Source organism: Mirounga angustirostris, unplaced genomic scaffold (genome assembly GCF_029215605.1).
Source record: "Mirounga angustirostris isolate CCGP_5_RB_7025 unplaced genomic scaffold, mMirAng1.0.hap1 SCAF_4, whole genome shotgun sequence".
Lineage (NCBI taxonomy): Eukaryota > Metazoa > Chordata > Mammalia > Carnivora > Phocidae > Mirounga > Mirounga angustirostris.
The window spans coordinates 171,867,597-171,886,291 of NW_026991712.1; the positions used below are offsets into that span (position 1 = coordinate 171,867,597).

At 39.7% G+C, this 18,695-nt stretch overlaps 1 protein-coding gene across 1 annotated transcript in view; it reads right to left on the reverse strand.

The window, feature by feature from the left end:
* The window catches only part of CLIC4 (chloride intracellular channel 4), a 72,413-nt gene that overhangs the window by 16,010 nt on the left and 37,708 nt on the right, over positions 1–18,695 (reverse strand). The window contains exons 3-4 of the mRNA XM_045898417.3: positions 8,745–8,870; positions 1,781–1,887 (exon numbers count right to left, since the gene is read on the reverse strand). Of these exons, the coding sequence (XP_045754373.1) occupies positions 1,781–1,887; positions 8,745–8,870 (233 nt within the window). The remainder of the gene's footprint in view (positions 1–1,780; positions 1,888–8,744; positions 8,871–18,695) is intronic.

Sequence of the window (18,695 nt, forward strand, 5' to 3'; positions counted from 1 at the left end):
ATACATTGTGTGATCCATTATGTTGTTTGTTCTTACTGGTTATAACATTCTAAGGACAGTAAGCGTAGGTGGCTACTTAAGACAGTAACAAACTAGTAGGAAAAAATAGAATACAAAGTTATACTTAAATGAGTCACTTTCTCCCCTGTTCTCTCCCCTCTATCCCATCCCCAAAGCAACTGTTTGGTTTTGTTCTTTGTGGTTTTTGGGGGGGTTTTTTAAGCAAACATATTTTATTCCCCTCTCCTCCCCACCAAGTGTCAAAAGAAATTCAACCACCCTCCAGCTTCCAAAACTACAGAGAGAAATAAAAACATTATGAATTTAACTCAGACGGTTCAGGAACTATGGGCAAGAGCATCTGGATATAAAAGGATGATTTCGTGAAAAGAAGTCACCTGCAGGAAGGATGGGTACGACAGAAAGGATACCGTGTGCAGATAGAAGGGGCTCCATCGTAACTGTTTGTTTAGCATATGAAATGCTTAGACCGAAACATCAGTCAGGAAAAAAGCCAATTACTTAGGAAAGTTGTCCCCAAACCAAGGCGGCTACTGGAACACACTGAAGAGCTATGAGCCAGGCCTGGACACTACGGCTTTTCCCTCTTTCCCTCTGCTGCAGAAAAACATCACATGCAGCGAACATTATCCCAGAAACCCTTGAAATTCAATACTAGATTATAAAATGCCGCAATTTTAAAATTTAATAATAAAAAAAATACTAGCCTGAATAGCTTGGAACTCTGCCCACTGCAATCACATAAGGAAATTGGCAAGTGTTTCCATTTTTTAAAAGATGGTTTATTCTTGCTTAACCAGCAATGATAATTTTTTCCCTTTGGTTTTCTTGTTCATCTGCAGCCATAAACGTCTACCCAAAAGAACCGCACCCAAGCCACCAAACTGTCCAAAACCGGGATGGATTAAAGTGTCTTTAGGAGCTGGCATTCTTGTTACTGTACTTACTTTTAATTAAACACTAATGTTCTCTCTTGAGAGTTTTACTCAGAACGATGTTTAACATCTCAAAGAGAGGAAAAATTACTGAATGGTGTAGTTGAGACAAGGTTCATTAAACGGACCTCTTTCAAAGAGGCTTCCCTTCACCATACATAAGTTCAGTAAACGAAATAATAAGATGGGGTCCTTTAACAAATAGAAGAAGGAATTTGTATCTGCACTACCCTAAACAATTCTCACGTGAAAACAGGACTTGAAACTAAAATCCCATTTTAGGATGCAGAGAAATTAGGAAGACTGGGGAGTATAAATGCTCTCTTGGAGTAACTCCCGAAATTGCTCTTTAAGGATAATTATCACAAAAATTCACCCAGGCTGATTTTAGGCTACCAGAACCCAACAATAAACAAAAGATTTAGTAATAATTTAAATGAAGTTGTAACAATCTATTCCAAACCACCACAACCACACCATTCATTGTTTCTGATGCACCGTTAACTCTCTGTCTAGGTCCCCCTTCGTGAAAACTATTCATTCAGTAAACACGTGTCGTACAACTACCATATGCTAGGCACTGTCCCACTAGCCTGAAACAGGAAAATAGCAATTTAAGGACTTACCCTGGTTTATCATCAAATCTCTAATCAACTTTGAAAGCCAGTTTTTAATACTTAATGGGAAGGTCTGGACTCCAAAATATTTATTTTAAATCACTGTCATAACAGGATTTTTGGATTTATTTGGGGTTTTTTTGGTTTGTTTATCTCCGGTGGTAATCTAATCACTTGGAGTTTTTTGTTTTTGTTTTTGTTTTTTACCTTCGTTAGCCTCTGGCCTTGAATTCTTGATATATGCAGAGAATTTGGCAAAGATGTCCATTCCGGCAGTATTTGATTCTGGGTGTTTTGGTGAAAGCTTCAGGTACCTAAGGGGGAAAAGTGAGAATGGATAATAGATCCTCCAAAGATGCATTAGTGTACGTTCTCTCCATCAACAAACCATTGTGCTAGCAGTTACTAGACATCTTTGAACAGTTACTACTCTAAGAAATGCCATCATCTGTTTTCTATGATATTTTTAAGATGTGTTTTTTTCCTTAGGAAACAAAGCTCTGCAGTGTTTTTGTTCGCATATTAATATTCTTGGCAACCAAAGGGCATCTGCACTCCACCTCCATTTTATAAATTAGGATGCTGCGGAAACAGCCTACTTGTTCAGAGGCATGTGCCAAGCCAATGGGCATCTTAGAAAGAGAAGTCTGGAGCAACACGGTCCAAAAGAACTTTCTGCAATGATGGAAATACTCTGTATCTGCATTTCCAATACAGTAACCATTAGTGAAGTGTGGCTGGCTATCTGAATATGAGTATCAATGAACCGGTGTTATATAAAGTTAAAAATTCACTTCCACCATTGCACTAGCCACATTTCAACTATCCAGCTTTCTCGAAACAGAAAAGCCAACCAGATCCCTGGTATGTGCCGTGCACCGAGGCAGCCGGCGTGGCGGTACTAGAGGACCCGGATGGCAGGGGCAAGCGGGCACCTCGGTCATCCGCAGTAGTGTAGGGACAAAAACAGCAGGAAGCAGATCACTCACTTCGATCCCACACTTGGGATTTTCCAGAACCTCCCATGGACTAGATATTGTAAGGGTGGGACTGAGCGCCGGAACAATAAGAGGTTGGGAATTTTGCTAACAAGTGCTCTTACCAAGTTTATCTGCTTTGAAAACGGACATTCATGACACACAGCTTTTTGTTTTTTCTACCACACAAATGTGTATTTTATATACTTAAATTCCAAACACACATACTCAGTGTCTATTTCCTCCTCACATTGGAAAATACATGTGAGAAGGTTCAGCTCCTCCCTCTTCCCTTCAGCAGAGAGCTACACCCACTGGGAGTCGGCTCCACAGGAATTCCGACCAGTAGCACCATTTTAGGGAAGGCTCGTCCGCTTACAGGCCCTGTAAAATTTCACTGGAAACTGGGCTTGGTGCAGTTAAGACTCGGGGGGAAAAAAATCTTAAACTAGTAATTTATATTTTTTCATATATTTTAGGGTGCTGTCTTGCCACGTCTTTAAAATTAAAAATGAAGGTGAGGTATTTTTAGGAAGAAATTGAGTTCCGTCGCCAGCTGTGGTGTAGTGTCTTGTTAGCTTTTTTATTCTTTTTTTTTTTTTACATGTGCGATTCTGAATTCAAGGAGAGAGATCTAAAAAACTGGACATAAGAGATTATAAAATACCTACTGAATACATACATGCTCAATTTATCTTCCCTTTTAATAACTCCCAATTTTTAAGCTTAAAGATTTCTCTTGTAAACAAAAATATTTACATAATGAATTTTTTTTTTTTTAAGATTTTTATTTATTGGGCGCCTGGGTGGCTCACTTGGTTAAGCGACTGCCTTCGGCTCAGGTCATGATCCTGGAGTCCCGAGATCGAGTCCCGCATCGGGCTCCCTGCTCGGCAGGGGGTCTGCTTCTCCCTCTGACCCTCTTCCCTCTCGTGCTCTCTGTCTCTCATTCTCTCTCTCTCAAATAAATAAATAAAATCTTTAAAAAAAAAAAAAAAGATTTTTAATTTATTTGACAGAGAGAGACAGTGAGAGCAGGAATACAAGCAGGGGGAGTGGGAGAGGGAGAAGCAGGCCTCCCGCTGAGCAGGGAGCCCGATGTGGGACTCTGGGATGTGGATCCCAGGACCCTGGGATCATGACCTGAGCCGAAGGCAGACGCTTAACGACTGAGCCACCCAGGCGCCCCTACATAATGAATTTTTCAGTGAACAATTATAGTAAATGAATTTCATGAGGTTATATATTATGTATACTATATTAATAATATATAGTTATATGTTTTTTTTTTTTTCTTTTTTCCTCTTAACTACAGAAAACTTTATCCTTTTTTTTTCCCCCTTGCCTGGGCTAAAAGAGTTAATTCCAGGTTCAACATCCCTGAATTCCCCTTGACTATAAAAACAACCAGCCTCCAGTTTAAATGTTTTTACTGCTTGTAATACAGTAATTTCACTGACTCATTCCAAACAAAAAATAGCACAAGGAACGTAAGTGTCTCTTCAATATATCTATGTCTTCCTCTAGCCAAGTTTCCAAAATTCTTCTTCTTTTCCCTGGCCAATATTTAGCTGTACCTACTTTTTCTAATGAAGTAAGGCTTGAAGGTAGGATTAAACTGCAGATCACTGATACATTCATTGTTCACATATATTCATTTAGTCTAACTATTAAGGGTCTACCCTATGTCAGGCATCACACTAAGTGCAGAGGTTGTACACTTAGATGAGCATATGGAAGCATATTTATTAGAGACCTATTTTAATGAACAGGTAAGAATGAAGAAGGATTTGCAATTGGCATATCCTTATCCATCTGAAAACAGATGCTATTACAATTCTTAAAAACAAAACAAAAAACAAACCACTGTTCTTTAAAGCAGGTTAAACAGGCCCTATTCTTCTCCAAGACAAACCATTACACTTGTACTATTAATTTAATGCATACAATACTAGAACTACAAGAGACCATTCACCTCAAACTCTCATTTTGCCTAAAAGGAAATTATATTCCAGAAAGCTTATATACTTGGGCCCCCAAAATCCCTAGACTAGTTAAAAGTATTGCCAAACTACAACACAGGTTTCCTGTCCCCAAATCAAGTGCTATTTTTGTTCTACTACAGATCAGGTTCTCTCTGAAAGATAAATCAAATTCAAACCAAGAGGTCCTCAATCAGTTGCCAGCTTATTTTGCATTCCCCCAAACACTGGATTTTAATAATTCATCATTATTCACTTTCCCAAATAGCCTGATAAAGCAAAACTTCTCAATGGCTGAGAGTCTCATTTCAACATTTGACAAAAGGCAGGCAAATAATCAATAAACGGGTATGTGTCAACAACATCGTGGGCACGAGCACCCAGGGCGTGCAGACTTCCAGATCCATCCTTTATTCTGTATTACATCACAGACTATTAATGCTAAGACCTAGCTAAGAATATCTCCATCCTTTTAGGAAAGATCTCAGACATTTTCTTTCTCATGTGAATGTAAGAATAAAGTCTGATTACACAACCCATTAAGTTACCCTTGTAAATTCAACTTTCATCGTATTTCTCACTTAAAAAAAAAAAAAAAAAGGCTTACTAACACTTTATAGGGCTCTTCTCCAAAACTGTCTAACTTCCCCTACCCTTCTATCCTTTCATCAGTAAGTGAGCCACGCACACAGGTCTGCTTCAGTTAAAAATCCAAGTTTCAAAGCTTTTTTTGGGCAAAGTACTCCCTCCATTCAAGCAAGGGGAATTAAATATATATGTATAAATACTTTCCCCAGAGGAGAAGATAAAGTTTCTTCTTTCTATGTATACTGGCCACACAAACCAGCAAAAGTTCCTTGCTTTAAGCTCTTCACTGCTCTCTAGATTCTGAACAACTCTGGAACAAGCAGTTGCCTGTATTTATCTTTGTTTGTCATGACTGAATCAGAAGTGCTCTCACAAAAACACTCTGTTCTCAGTATCATCAAATGCCAAAAACATGTTATTAGAAATGCTAAATTCTGGTCTGCTAGCTTGTGCAACTTTTCTCTTCATCCAGTCTAGAAACAAGAAGGCTCTCAATCAGGGTGTGAGGAGGATCAGCAGGAGTTAAGGACCCGAAGACCTCCTTGTCCTCAAGGGGAAAGGGAGAGAGCCAGGATGTCCCCTGAATGCCCTAGAACACAGGAAAGGGAAAGGAATGCCCGTGGCGGTCCTGGAAAGAACTTCCTCCTGTTATTCCTCTGGACAGAGGCTCTGCTGTCCCTCAGCATATCACATCAGGGGCTGCAGAGGCCAGTCAGGGGAAGGCACTCTCAATCTAAACATGCTGTTCCATTGCACAGCAATAAAAACTCATCCAGGGGCGCCTGGGTGGCTCAGTCGGTTAAGCGTTTGACTCTTGATTTTGGCTCAGGTCTCGAACTCAAAGGTGTTGAGATCAAGCCCTGAGTCAGGCTCTGCGCTCAGCGGGGAGTCTGCTTGCGATTCTCTCTCTCTGCCCCTCCCTGCAACACTTGCATGCGCACATAGGCATGCACTCTTGAAAGAGAAAGAAAAGAAAGAAAAGAAAAGAAAAGAAAAGGAAGGAAGGAAGGAAGGAAGGGAAGAAAGAAAAGGAAGGAAGGAAAGAAAGGAAGGAAAGGAAGGAAAGGAAGGAAAGGAAGGAAGGAAGGAAGGAAGGAAGGAAGGAAGGAAGGAAGGAAGGAAGGAAGGAAGGAAAGGAAGGAAAGGAAGGAAAGGAAGGAAAGGAAGGAAAGGAAAGGAAGGAAGGAAAGAAAGAAAGAAAGAAAGAAAAACTCATCAGAAGTTAAGCCTCACCTATTTCTTAAAAAGGATTCATTAAATTTTGTTTGACAGCCCCCTTCAGTCCCACTTGCTCATCACAGGAAACTCTGTGATTTCTCTCCTGTCTTTCCTCCAAGCTTGAGCCAGCCTGCAATTTTACACTCACTAAAGCACAATCCCAATTAAAGACTTACATGTCACCTCTTTTGTAAAAGTCAAACTCAACAAAATGAAAAATAGAAGAGACATGGGTTTTTGAAGTCCTATAGGCCTGGCTTTGAAGTACGCAGCTCCGTCACCAGTAACTATAAAACCAGGACAAGTTATTTAGATTCCTTGTCTTCAGTTTCTCCACAAAGTCTTGGAGAGGAGTGAGATAATCCACAAAATAATCCACAGTGTACAGTGCATAGCACATAATTAGCACTTGAATGTTAGTTAATAACAGCAGAGGCAGCAGCAACATCAAAAATACTCCCTTCTATAAACAAAGTGAAATTTTAAAACTTTATTTAGAAACTCTCTTCAGAATATAAACTACAACAGAAAAACAAGGAAAATAATGGAAATAGGGATGGGGATTAAAGAGCACATTTAGCATGATAAAATAAAAAAATAAATAAATTTTAAAAAGCACAAGGAAAATACCCTTAGAGAGAATTTAGCACACTGTGAACCCTTTAGAACTGAAAGATCTCCAAGTTTTAAATTATTTAAACTGAAAGAAAAGACCATCTCTGGTTAGAGTATCTCTATGAATATGCCCAAACAAAATCAAGCTGAAATTTCTATATATAAAAAGCAAAGTGAAAATGTTTATTTTGGGAGTGCCTGACTGGCTCAGTTGGTGGAGCGTGCAACTCTTGATCTCAGGGTTGTAAGTTTGAGCCCCACAGTGGGTATAGAGATTACTTAAAAATATTTTAAAAAAAAGAAGGAAGAAAATGTTTATTTTCAAGGTCCAATTAAGAAAGCTATGATATGTCTTATAGAGGCTGCAAGAAACCAGAATATTTTGATATTAGTTCTACCATTATCTTCATGTCCATTACCTCTGAGAAAAAAAGCAAGAAGGAATAATTACAATTGTTCCTGCAGTTGAAGAAAGCCTGGAATGCCCATCGTTCTTTCATTCACCTGTGAGATGCCACTTTTTGTAAATTAAAGCTGAATCCAAGTGTTCTCTCTTTTTTAAAGCCTTTCCTGGTTCCACTCACTTTCCCTCACCACCACCACGACCTCTCCATCCATACTGGACTGTGTTTCCTGAGGATAGGAATGATGTTTTTTAAAGATTTTTTTTTTTTTTTTTTTTTTGACAGCGAGAGACACAGTGAGAGAGGGAACACAGCAGGGGGGAGTGGGAGAGGGAGAAGCAGGCCTCCCGCCGAGCAGGGAGCCCGATGCGGGGCTCAATCCCAGGACCCCGGGATCATGACCCGAGCCGAAGGCAGACGCTTAACGACTGAGCCACCCAGGCGCCCCAGGAATGATGTTTTATTCACTACCTTATTCGTAAGGCTTTGTTGCCTAGTAACTGTAGAACAAATGAATGAGTGAACTCTGAGTAACCGATTATTTTAGAACTCTGACCCAATAATCCCACTCCTGGGAAATTTATCTGGATATGGAGAGTAAAAGTCAAGTCAACTAGCAAGAAAGGCTTGGGCCAGAAGAAAAACATTTCCGTTTTCAGGATAATGAAGCCAGAAAAGCCTAAAGCAATCCGAAACGCATTGAACCTATTCCAAGATTACAGTATGATGCAAAACTGCACATTTGCAATTCAGGTAACTGTCATTATAGTCTATCTATCCCTCACCTGTACCTCACGTTATTGGAAATAGTTGAGTACCTTAAAATCGTTAACTATGTGGACTAATGTGCAGGACCTGGGAATCTAGAACACTTCAGAGAAATACATAAAGAAAAACTGAATCCCAGGGACACAGTCTAAAAAGTCAATTCCCTTGGGTGAGAGCTTCCCACAATTACCTTTAAAATGGCCTGATAAGAAACCCCCCAGCAACCTGCTTAGAGATTCTGGCTGGGTTCAGTCTGAACCTGTCTCTCCTCATCCCTTCTCTTCCCTAAACTTCTCTCTCAGTTTGGGACCAATTCCCCTCAAATAATCAGTCTTTCCTAACCTAGCGCCCACGTCCCAAACCTACTTTCAATGTATACTCTATAGCTTAATCACATTCCTACCTATGCTTATTGGCCTAGCCAGAAGGCAGTTCTGACATCTGTGTAGCAGTAATTATAGCATTAATTATAATGAATGAAGAGAAGCCCTAATCACTGCAACTTAATGCTGAATGAATTTAACTCCAGTATCATCCAGAGAAAGATCTTTAAAGGCCAGAAAAGACCAAGCTTTAAAGAGATGGCAATATTTTCATGCATATTTTCCTTGATACTCACTTGGGAGGGCATAAGACTTCTTCAAGAAATTCTTCAATCTTATTTACATCCGTTTTGACTTCATTGTTGAAAGTTATAAATGGTGGGTGGGTCCCAGGAGCCAAGTTCTGCAGGTCTGCAGGCTTCCTGTTAGGCAAAACAGTCAAAATTGGATCATTTTTAACTCTGGGAAGGCAACAATACTTTAAATACTCCGAGTGGTTTTAAATGTTTACATATATAAAAATGAGTAAGAATTAGTATTTTGGGGGGCGCCAAGGTGGCTCGGTCAGTTAAGCATCTGACTCTTGATTTCAGCTCAGGTCATGATCTCAGGGTTGTGAATCGAGCCCCACATCGGGCTCCATGCTGGGCGTGGAGCCTGTTCCGGCTCGTGGGGAGGGGAGGGGAGGGGAGGGGAGGGAAGGGAAGGAAAAGGAAAAGGAAAGGGGAAAGGAAAGGAAAGGGGAAAGGAAAAGGAAAGGGGAAAGGGAAAGGAAAGGGGAAAGGGAAAGGAAAGGGGAAAGGGGAAAGGGAAAGGAAAGGGGAAAGGGGAAAGGAAAGGGGAAAGGGAAAGGAAAGGGAAAGGAAAGGAAAAGGAAAAGGAAGGAAAAGGAAGGAAAGGAAGGAAAGGAAAGAAAGAGAGGAAAGAAAGAAAAGAAAGAAAGAAAGAAAGAGAAGTAGTATTTTTTTCCACTATTTAAACAGTTGCAATACTATTCTATGGAGAAGCAAACCTTCACAAAGCACAAAATTCATGATAAAAAAATCAGGAATCTCTGATTCTAACCAAAAGACAAAGTCCCCCATTCTTATTCCAAATTCACCTGAAGTGCTTATTAGAAATGGTGGTAGAATTGAAAGGAAACAGTCTCTAGTCTCAATTCTAGCACCAACTCATTGTGTAAAGATGAGTAAACCATAACTTCTCTAGGTCTTCCTCTTTTTTTTTTTTTTAAATAAGGAATAAGAGCCGCTGATTCCTACAGTCCTAACCATGCAATTCCAAATTCAGCTGCTACCAATTTTCCATTTTCCTAGAAGTCCACACTCAACAAGGAAAAAGATCACCAGTCAAAATGACTTCAGTATATAAAACAGAGCATAACCAAAGGTAAGACACAACACAGAAAGGGCAAAATATTACAGTGAATAAGAAAGGCTCAAATACAGGGCGCCTGGGTGGCTCAGTCGTTAAGCGTCCTACTCCCCCTGCTTGTGTTCCCTCTCTCGCTATGTCTCTCTCTGTCAAATAAATAAATAAAATCTTTAAAAAAAAAAAAAGGCTCAAATACATATTAGATTAAGAATTTTGTCCAAATTCATTAAAAAGCCATCAACAAGTCAAACAGATAGGAGCCAAAAGAAATTGATACACAATAGATAATGAACACACAGAATAGATAATAATAAATGAACACACAGAAAAATGTAAAAAAAAAAAAAATTACCAAAGAAATTCAAGTGTAAACTATGATGACATCTCTCTCCTATTAATTAGGAAAAACTGAAAATACACAGAACAGTGATAAAGATGGTGAAAGTGGATACTTACAACTACTAATAGCATGGAACCTTGATACCACTCTGTTAAAAAGCAAAATGGCTCACCTAAGCCCATCAGTGAATCCTAGGATCAATAATAATGACCAGATAGCGTATATCCTAATGATAAAATACAAAGCATACATCACCATCTATGAAATATTCTTACCAAAGAAGTTTAACCTGAATCTAGAATCAAGCCTCTTAAGGCAGCTGTGTCTCAAAGTATGATCTAGGGGACCCTTTCACTGGGTGGTCCATGAAGTCAAAACCATTCTCATAATACTAAGACATCACTTACTTTTTCCACCCTCATTCTCTCATGCCTGTATAGTAGAGTTCTCCATAGGCTACTTGTGTGGTATTACAAAGTGTTGTATACAGAAACAAACATGAGAATCTGTCTTCTATTAAGACAGACATATGAGATGTACCAAAATGTAAAACACCACCACTCTTCTAACTAATTTTGTTTTGGAAAATATAGTTTTAATTAAAAACATATTTCTGTGATAACAAATAATAGGTTCATGAATGTTCTAACTAGTAAATATGTTTTAATTTCTCAGCTTTAATTTCTAATACAGTAAAGTTGATAGATATAACCCACATAACTGAAAGCTCTTTGAGGTCCTCAATAATTTAAGAGTATAAAGGAGTTCTGAGACCAAAAAGTTCATTTACAAGAAACTTGAGGAGATGCAGGACAAAGTTAAATGATACCACAAAGAAGCAATCAGCCAAATACAGAATTGGGGACACTCTACAGTTCAACAGAATGGATTTCTAGTCAATGGCATGAGGGGAAAAAAGGCAAAAATGGTGGCTGGAAGGGACTGTTGTAGATTAAGAAAAATTTAAGAGACATAACAACCACATATAATGAGTAGAATTTGTTTGGATCGTGATTTGAACAAACCAGGCAAAGAAAAAAAGATATTTTGGAGATAACTGGGGAGATCGGATCATATGCTGGGGACTAGACATGATAATGGCAGGGTGGTTGGGTAAGAAAATGTAAGTACTGTTTGGAGATATACACTGAAGTATGGAGGGTTGAAATGACAGCATTCCCGGGATTTGCTTTAAAACATACCAGGAGGGATAAAAAGAAGAAAAAAAGGGACAAAGCAAATGGGTAAAATCTCAATAACGGAGTTGAAGTTAGGGGGAAGTTTATTCTATTCTTGTGTATGTTTGAAAACTTTCAATAATTAAAAAGATAAAACTTTAAAAAACTTAAAACTTAAAAAAAGCACTATAAAATTGCTTCAAAGAACTTTTCCCCTACCTATTATTATAGCCCTTCCTTCATTCCCTAACATAAATGCACAGAATTTGAACAAAGGATATCTCTAAGTGTATCATGAAGATGAAATACTTTGTCACTGAAAAGAATTTTTTAAAATAGAGTATACCTCAAAATCTCTACTCATCCCAGCTTATCAATTTTCCCTGGTCTTACACATATTCCTTCAGGGTCCCTCTCCCTTTTTTTCTCCCTCCACTCCATTCAGGTTTGGAAAGTGTTTCATCTATGACTACATTCCAAAAATACAAAGGCTTATTAATTATCTGATCATTCCAAATTTTCTAGCTCAGAACCCCCCCCCAAGCTCTAGAGCCCATCTCCCTCCCAAACCAAAGAAAAATAAGACATGTTTTCTATCAACTTGTATTAAGAACCTAAGCTCTAACAGAGGACTTTTAAAAGTCAAAATCTGATTTGATGTTTAATTCTGATTCCTTTCCTGAGCAGACTTTGTCTGAGAAGGTAAAGTTGAGCACAAAATGACGGGAAAACATGAAAGCTGAGTAAGTCTTCCAGATCCACGTGTATTTAAACAGTGATGTACACATGAGACTCTTGGAACTCATGTAAGTACTCGACTCCAGGTCAGAACTAGTCTGTTTCTAGGTTTCATTTCTTTGGTTTGTTTAGTTAGTCCTTTTTACTTCTCACCCTGACCACTGGTTCTTTGATCACTAACAAGTCCAACAGGTCCCAGACCGTGCCATCTTTGGTCTTCAAGTCCCCCTCACGTTCCCACTCACAGCTCACAGATGTTCCCAGTTACACTTTATTTCCTCAACTCACGAAGACCTTGTACATAACCAAGGGTCCAGAAACCCTAACAGTTCAGGGTGCGTAATTTTCAAGTTTTAACATTTTAAAGTTAAAGGAGGGGGGGGCACCTGGGTGGCTCAGCTGGTTAAGCATCCGATTCTTGGTTTCAGCTCTGGTCATGACTCGGGTCATGGGATGGAGCCTCGCGTCAGGCTCCGAGCTCAGTGGGCAGTCTGCTGGAGATTCTCTCTCTCTGGCCCTCCCCCCACCACTGTCACTCTCTCTAATAAATAAATCTTAAAAAAAATAAATAAGACTTTTCTCATTCCAAAGTTATAAAACATACCCATCAACATTTTTATGACTAACAGTCCATTAATGCCTAAATGTACGGTTATAATAACATACATCTGTATGTTTTACAAATAATTTTTTCATGAACAAGGTAGAGTTATTAAAGGAGAAGAAAGGATAGACGCTTTACAATAACCCATGGGGGGAGGGCAGCAAAATAAGTAACAGCTATTCTATAATAAATTATGACAGCTTTTAGCTCTCCAAATAAAAATGGGGAGGGATAGAGTTGACATGGTAGAGAAGAAAGAGCCAAAGACTGAATAAAAAGGACCTGGTTAAAGTCCCAAATTGGATAGTTCTGCCATCCACCAGCTATGTGACAAGGGAAATCACGACCTCTTCGGATTTCCTGCTCTGTGCTGCAATATAAGACCTGCTTTGCCTGTGAAGATCAAATAAGGCCTGTGAACATGAGCTAAACCAAAGTGTGAGAATAAGATCCACGCCTGCTTTCAGGATCACATTAACAAGCATTATGTAGGAGATGAGACTGGCAGTTTTAAACTCTACTTGAGGTCTGATGGTTCAAAACTGGTTATCTAGCATTAACTGACTGGTAATAAATCTGATTAACAGAGGCTTGCAAATTGGGTGCCTGGGTGGCTCAGTCAGTTAAGCGTCTGCCTTCAGCTCGGGTCATGATCCCGGAGTCCCAGGATCAAGTCCCACACTGGGCTCTCTGCTCAGCAGGGAGTCTGCTTCTCCCTCAGACCCTCCCCCATCTCGTGCTTTCGCTCTCTCTCTCTCAAATAAATAAATAAAATCTTAAAAAAAAAAGAGTCTTATATAAGTAAAGTGAAACCAAGCATATGATTACCAATTTTCTACTAATATCAGTGACTAGTGAATATTCCATTTTGTTTCTACTGAAAAGCTGTATCGATTTTTAAAAAGCAAAGGTGATGAAACTGTGTTCTAGGATTAAGTGTTGAGATGAAGGGCAACCATGCTGGGTCCTTACTCCAAGTGAAAGTAGATCCCAGAAGAAACTTGGATGCATCTGAATGGATTAGCAGACTTCAAAATAAATGTTCAAGTTGCAAGCACTGAGGTGACTTAAGCTGTATCTATCGAGTCATCAGCCAAGCAGAATCTCACCTGGCACTCCTAAGGCCTCAGGTGTTTTGTTCGACCCACAAAGGCTCATTTTACAGATGCTGCATAGAAACTTAACATTTCAGAAAGTGCAGTAGGGCAGAAATGAAACTGAACAGACAGGCAATGGCTAAAACTGTCAGGACATCTTTGGTTTATTTCATAAAAGCCCTTCAATAAATACTCAATGAGTCATTCAAACTCATTTCCTCAAGTGACACCTAGAAAAAGCAAAGTGCATATAATTCATGCCATGAGATAAGAGCACAAATACTCTTCAATGTTTGGGGGTTTTCTTATTTTTAATGTTACTTATCTGAGTAGTCTTTATTTATTTTTTGTCAGAGTAGATGAAAAAAGATTCTTTTGCTTCTGGTTGAAGGAAAGGAAATAAAGAGAAACAAACTAATACAAGAGACAGAGGGAAAGGAGGACTAGGAGGAACCTCATGGGACCTAATACTTTAAGCAACTTAAGTGGCTTAACTTCAATTAAAGTTTAATTCAGTACACTTGCAACAATTGGAGAACACTGGGCTGGTGGCTCAGCTCCAGCTGCTTCTTATAAAAGGAGTACAGTATAGCCATAGGACCCTGGAGCTGGGTCTTAAAGATGACCTATTTTGTAACTAGCTGACTCCACTAAATGGAGGGAAAAAATACTATGCAGAACTTATATATATATTTTTTACTTATTTTTTTTTTAAAGATTTTATTTATTTATTTGAGAGAGAATGAGAGAGAGCACATGAGAGGGGGGAGGGTCGGAGGGAGGGTCGGAGGGAGAAGCAGACTCCCTGCCGAGCAGGGAGCCCGATGCGGGACTCGATCCAGGGACTCCAGGATCATGACCTGAGCCGAAGGCAGTCGCTTAACCAACTGAGCCACCCAGGCGCCCTTATATATATATTTTTTAAAAGATATTTATTTATTTGACAGAGACAAAGCGAAAGAGGGAACACAAGCAGGGGGAGTGGGAGAGGGAGAAGCAGGCTTCCCACTGAGCAGAGAGCCCAATGTAGGGCTCGATCCCAGGACCCTGGGACCATGACCTAAGCCGAAGGCAGACGTTTAATGACTGAGCCACCCAGGCACCCGAACTTATATTTTTTTTTAAAGATTTTATTTATTTATTTATTTGAGAGAAAAAGAGTGTGTGTATGTGTACACGGTGGGGGGGGGTGGGGAATCGGAGAGATAATCTCAAGTCTGCTTAGCATGGAGTCCCACATGGGCTTCATACTGGGCTCAAGCTCACAAGACTGAGATCATGACCTGAGCCAAAACTAAGAGTCAGATGCTCAACAGACTGAACCACCCAGGTGCCCCTAGAACTTCTATTTTTAATTGATTTATTTTTGAAGGTACTGATTTTCAAGGCATAAAATTCATCCACACAAATCAAGAGAATATTGGACACTCTATGGCAAGTATGAAAAAAAAAATGTAACACCAAAAATCCTTTGTTTCAGAATACTTTACTCCTATTACTTATTCTTCACTAGGTTTGCCATATTCTGACTAAAGTCACCAACTGAATGAATGAATCATGGATTCACCAAAACATATACACCAAGGTCCCAGTTACTAAGCATTTGTCTATGTGTCCCAATTCAACCAGTTAAAGGATTTTATTTTCATGATGTGGTATACTGCTAAACCTTTGTCTACTTTAATGTCAATTTGCAGAGCAACCATGTTAAAACAAAACAGCACCCACCAAAAGGTTTCAAATACAACTTCTATAATTCTTAAGAGATTTTCTTAACACAATTTAGAGTTTACACTGATAGGTTTAGAAAAACATTCACCAATAATGTTTTTCTAATTCAGCTCTTAGTGACCTCAACAGGATCTATCATCTTCGAAATCATTTTGAAAAAGCCTGTAAGGATGTGGCCGTGAGGCATGCTCTCTCTATGCCTGTCCATGTCTGTCTGTCTCTCTCCGTGTATCTGTCCCCTCACCCTCAAAACACACACATACACGGGGCGTCCGCGTGATTCAGAATGTGTTTACGAGACACATATCTTGATCTGCAGGGGTAACAAGGGCTTCATGTAGCTCAAGTCAACCTCACAAAGGGAAAGAAGGGAGTCTGTACTCTCCTGGCTGGCCAACAGCAGGAAATGGAGGGTTTCTCTGCAAGGCTGGCCTGTTCCATTCCATTCAGTCTCTCTCTGTAGTGTCATTCACACCGCTGTCACCACCTGGAAACCAAACTGATCTCTCAGCTTGCTGAAGACAGTTTTCAGAAGGATGGAACCACAGAGACATGATAAGGAAAGCAAATTAGCTGAAGAATCTATTTAGAAATCAGATTTTGTTCTGAGTTTATAAAGGACTTTTAAGATTTTATGGCTCCATGGCTCCATGTTAAATGGTTACAAAATTGTTAAAGTTTAAACTATCATAATAAGCTTCTAAAACTTTATGCTGTTATTAAGTGAGTCTTACACAATACCTCACAAATGGTATGTTGACATGTGAAGCAGAAGGAAACCATTTGTGACAATGCAAAGGATGAGGAAGTTTCAGCGTTTGAGGAAATGGGAAAATGGAAGCATACATTTCCCAGATTTTTTTTTTTTAAGATTTTATTTATTTATTTGACAGAGACAAAGACAGCAAGAGTAGGAACACAAGCAGGGGGAGTGGGAGAGGGAGAAGCAGGCTTCCTGCCGAGCAGGGAGCCCAATGTGGGGCTCGATCCCAGGACCCTGGGATCATGACCTGAGCCAAAGGCAGAGGCTTAACGACTGAGCCATCCAGGCGCCCCATTTCCCAGATTTTTTAAAAGCGGTCTTCTCCAATTTATTTATTTTCTCAGAGAACACCACGGAGGAGGGATTTTATTCAGTGATAATATAGCAGGTATCACTGCTTTTACAATAAAAAGCTAATTTCTTAAAGTTACCACTTCTCAAAACTAGAAAAGCTTACCTAACAAGTATGTGACACTCAGCTATATGCAAGTCAGCATCTCAGGGATGGGTGTGTGTGTGTGTGTGTGTGTGTTGGGGGGGGGGGGAGTCAGAGAAATAGAGACAAAGAGAAAAGACGGGGGGTGGGGGGGGAATGACTGTTGTCACACTTTCTTCTTTCTCTTCCCTTTGCCTGCCTCTCAGGCTTATCTGTGCTCTAAAGATGCTGATCACTGATTTAGAAATTTCTAGGCATAATGAAGGTAGCAGAAGTCTTCAAAGATTTTCATCACTGCCACAAACCTGTCAGCCAGGAAGTATGACATAAAACAATGAATTCTATTCAACAAAAGGTCGGAAAATGGTTTGATGAGTAGTAAAAAAGTACCTCGAACAGTGTTTAGCACATAGTAGACAATGAAGAAGAAATGTTAATGTTTTCCTTCCTTTTCTGTGAATTTAAAAACGAGGTAACTGACCTCCAAAGATGAGGCGTCTTGCCCAATGTCCTAGGGAAACAAGTGACAGGGCTCTCTCCACACAGAACCAGGTCTCTTTCCCTACTCCACTGCTCCCCATTTAATGACATGTGATAACATCTTTAAATATGCCCCAAATTTTAATATTTTCATTTAGATTTACCTGAAGATTTTGCTTAAATGGTGGTTGATGTAAGCCGAAATTCCTTCTGAAGCCTGGGCACTTTTTTTTTTTTAATCTACCAGTTCCATAATACAACTGCAGCATGAACAGAAAATGAGGTGTAGAAATGACTCCCACCAAAGCATTAAGGCAGGCAGGCAATGGGAAACTGTTCCAAGCCTCACAGGGGCACATGAACACCACCAGCATAGTCATTAACGCCAACTGAGATTCAAAGAGAACGTGTCACAAGATGCCAGAACTAGAAACCAGCTTGTTCTTATGGATGAAATGTCATGTAACAATAATTTCCTCAGAGCACAGAGTGGGCCTCTAAATAGCTCGCAATCGAGTCTTATTGCTCTCCACCGGTTGGTTCTGCGATCAGTCCTCTTCAGCAAGGAATTAGCAATTACCAGGAAAAGCAAGAAAATAAGCACTAGAGGCATTTTCTCCCCCCCAGTTTTATAAAAACAGTCATACCTAAAGTTTTAAAGTTAAGATTATAAAAAGTACTTTTTACTACGGAGTGTTTTACTCCTCCGTGACAACTTTAACTTTCAACGGTTTTTTGAGCCCATGTTCACTCTCTTGAAATCTTAGTCAAGACTCTAAGTGTCTAAATTCATAGAAAAGGTCTGGAAGGATAAAGACCAAACCCAAATGCAGTGGTATCTGTGAGGGGGAAGCTGATGACCAGGGCCTGGGGGTGGAGGGGATTCATTATCATGTACTACTTCTGCACCTTTAATGGCCCTCGAGAAGCACGTTTTAGATGTAGCGTAGACCTAAGATTTCTAAAGAAAACTAATATTGGCTCCAATTTTAAGTGCTCTCTGTTGATTTTACACAAAGCCCTAGAAAATAAACAGACATCTTCTTTGGATGGTAACACTGACTAATTGGGAAGCCCTGAATCTTTCATGCTGCCTCCCCTGTGTCACTTTTTACATGTAGGGCATCCTACTCTTAAACATATACAAGTCCTCAAATATCAACCAACTTACAGAAATAATATCTTCAGGAGCTTGTACGGGAAAAGCGAAACAGCCATTCTGAGTTCACTTCCTTTCCTGAACCAGATCCCCCTCGTTCACAGCACTATCACTGTGTGGACCACAATCAAGCACTGTGTCGAGCTGCTCAAGGAAGGCTTTCTCGAAGCGTGGCAGTCAACTCACTCGCTCAAAGCCAAAAATGGAATAGGAGAAATCCGTGTATTTTAAGACACAGGGTGTGTGCCTGGTAGCATGGTCTATTTTTAGAAGTTACATTGAGAAACTTCCTTTTTGAGTGCATGTAGGAAAAAAAAAAAACAGTAATAGAAGGGTAACCGCATGAA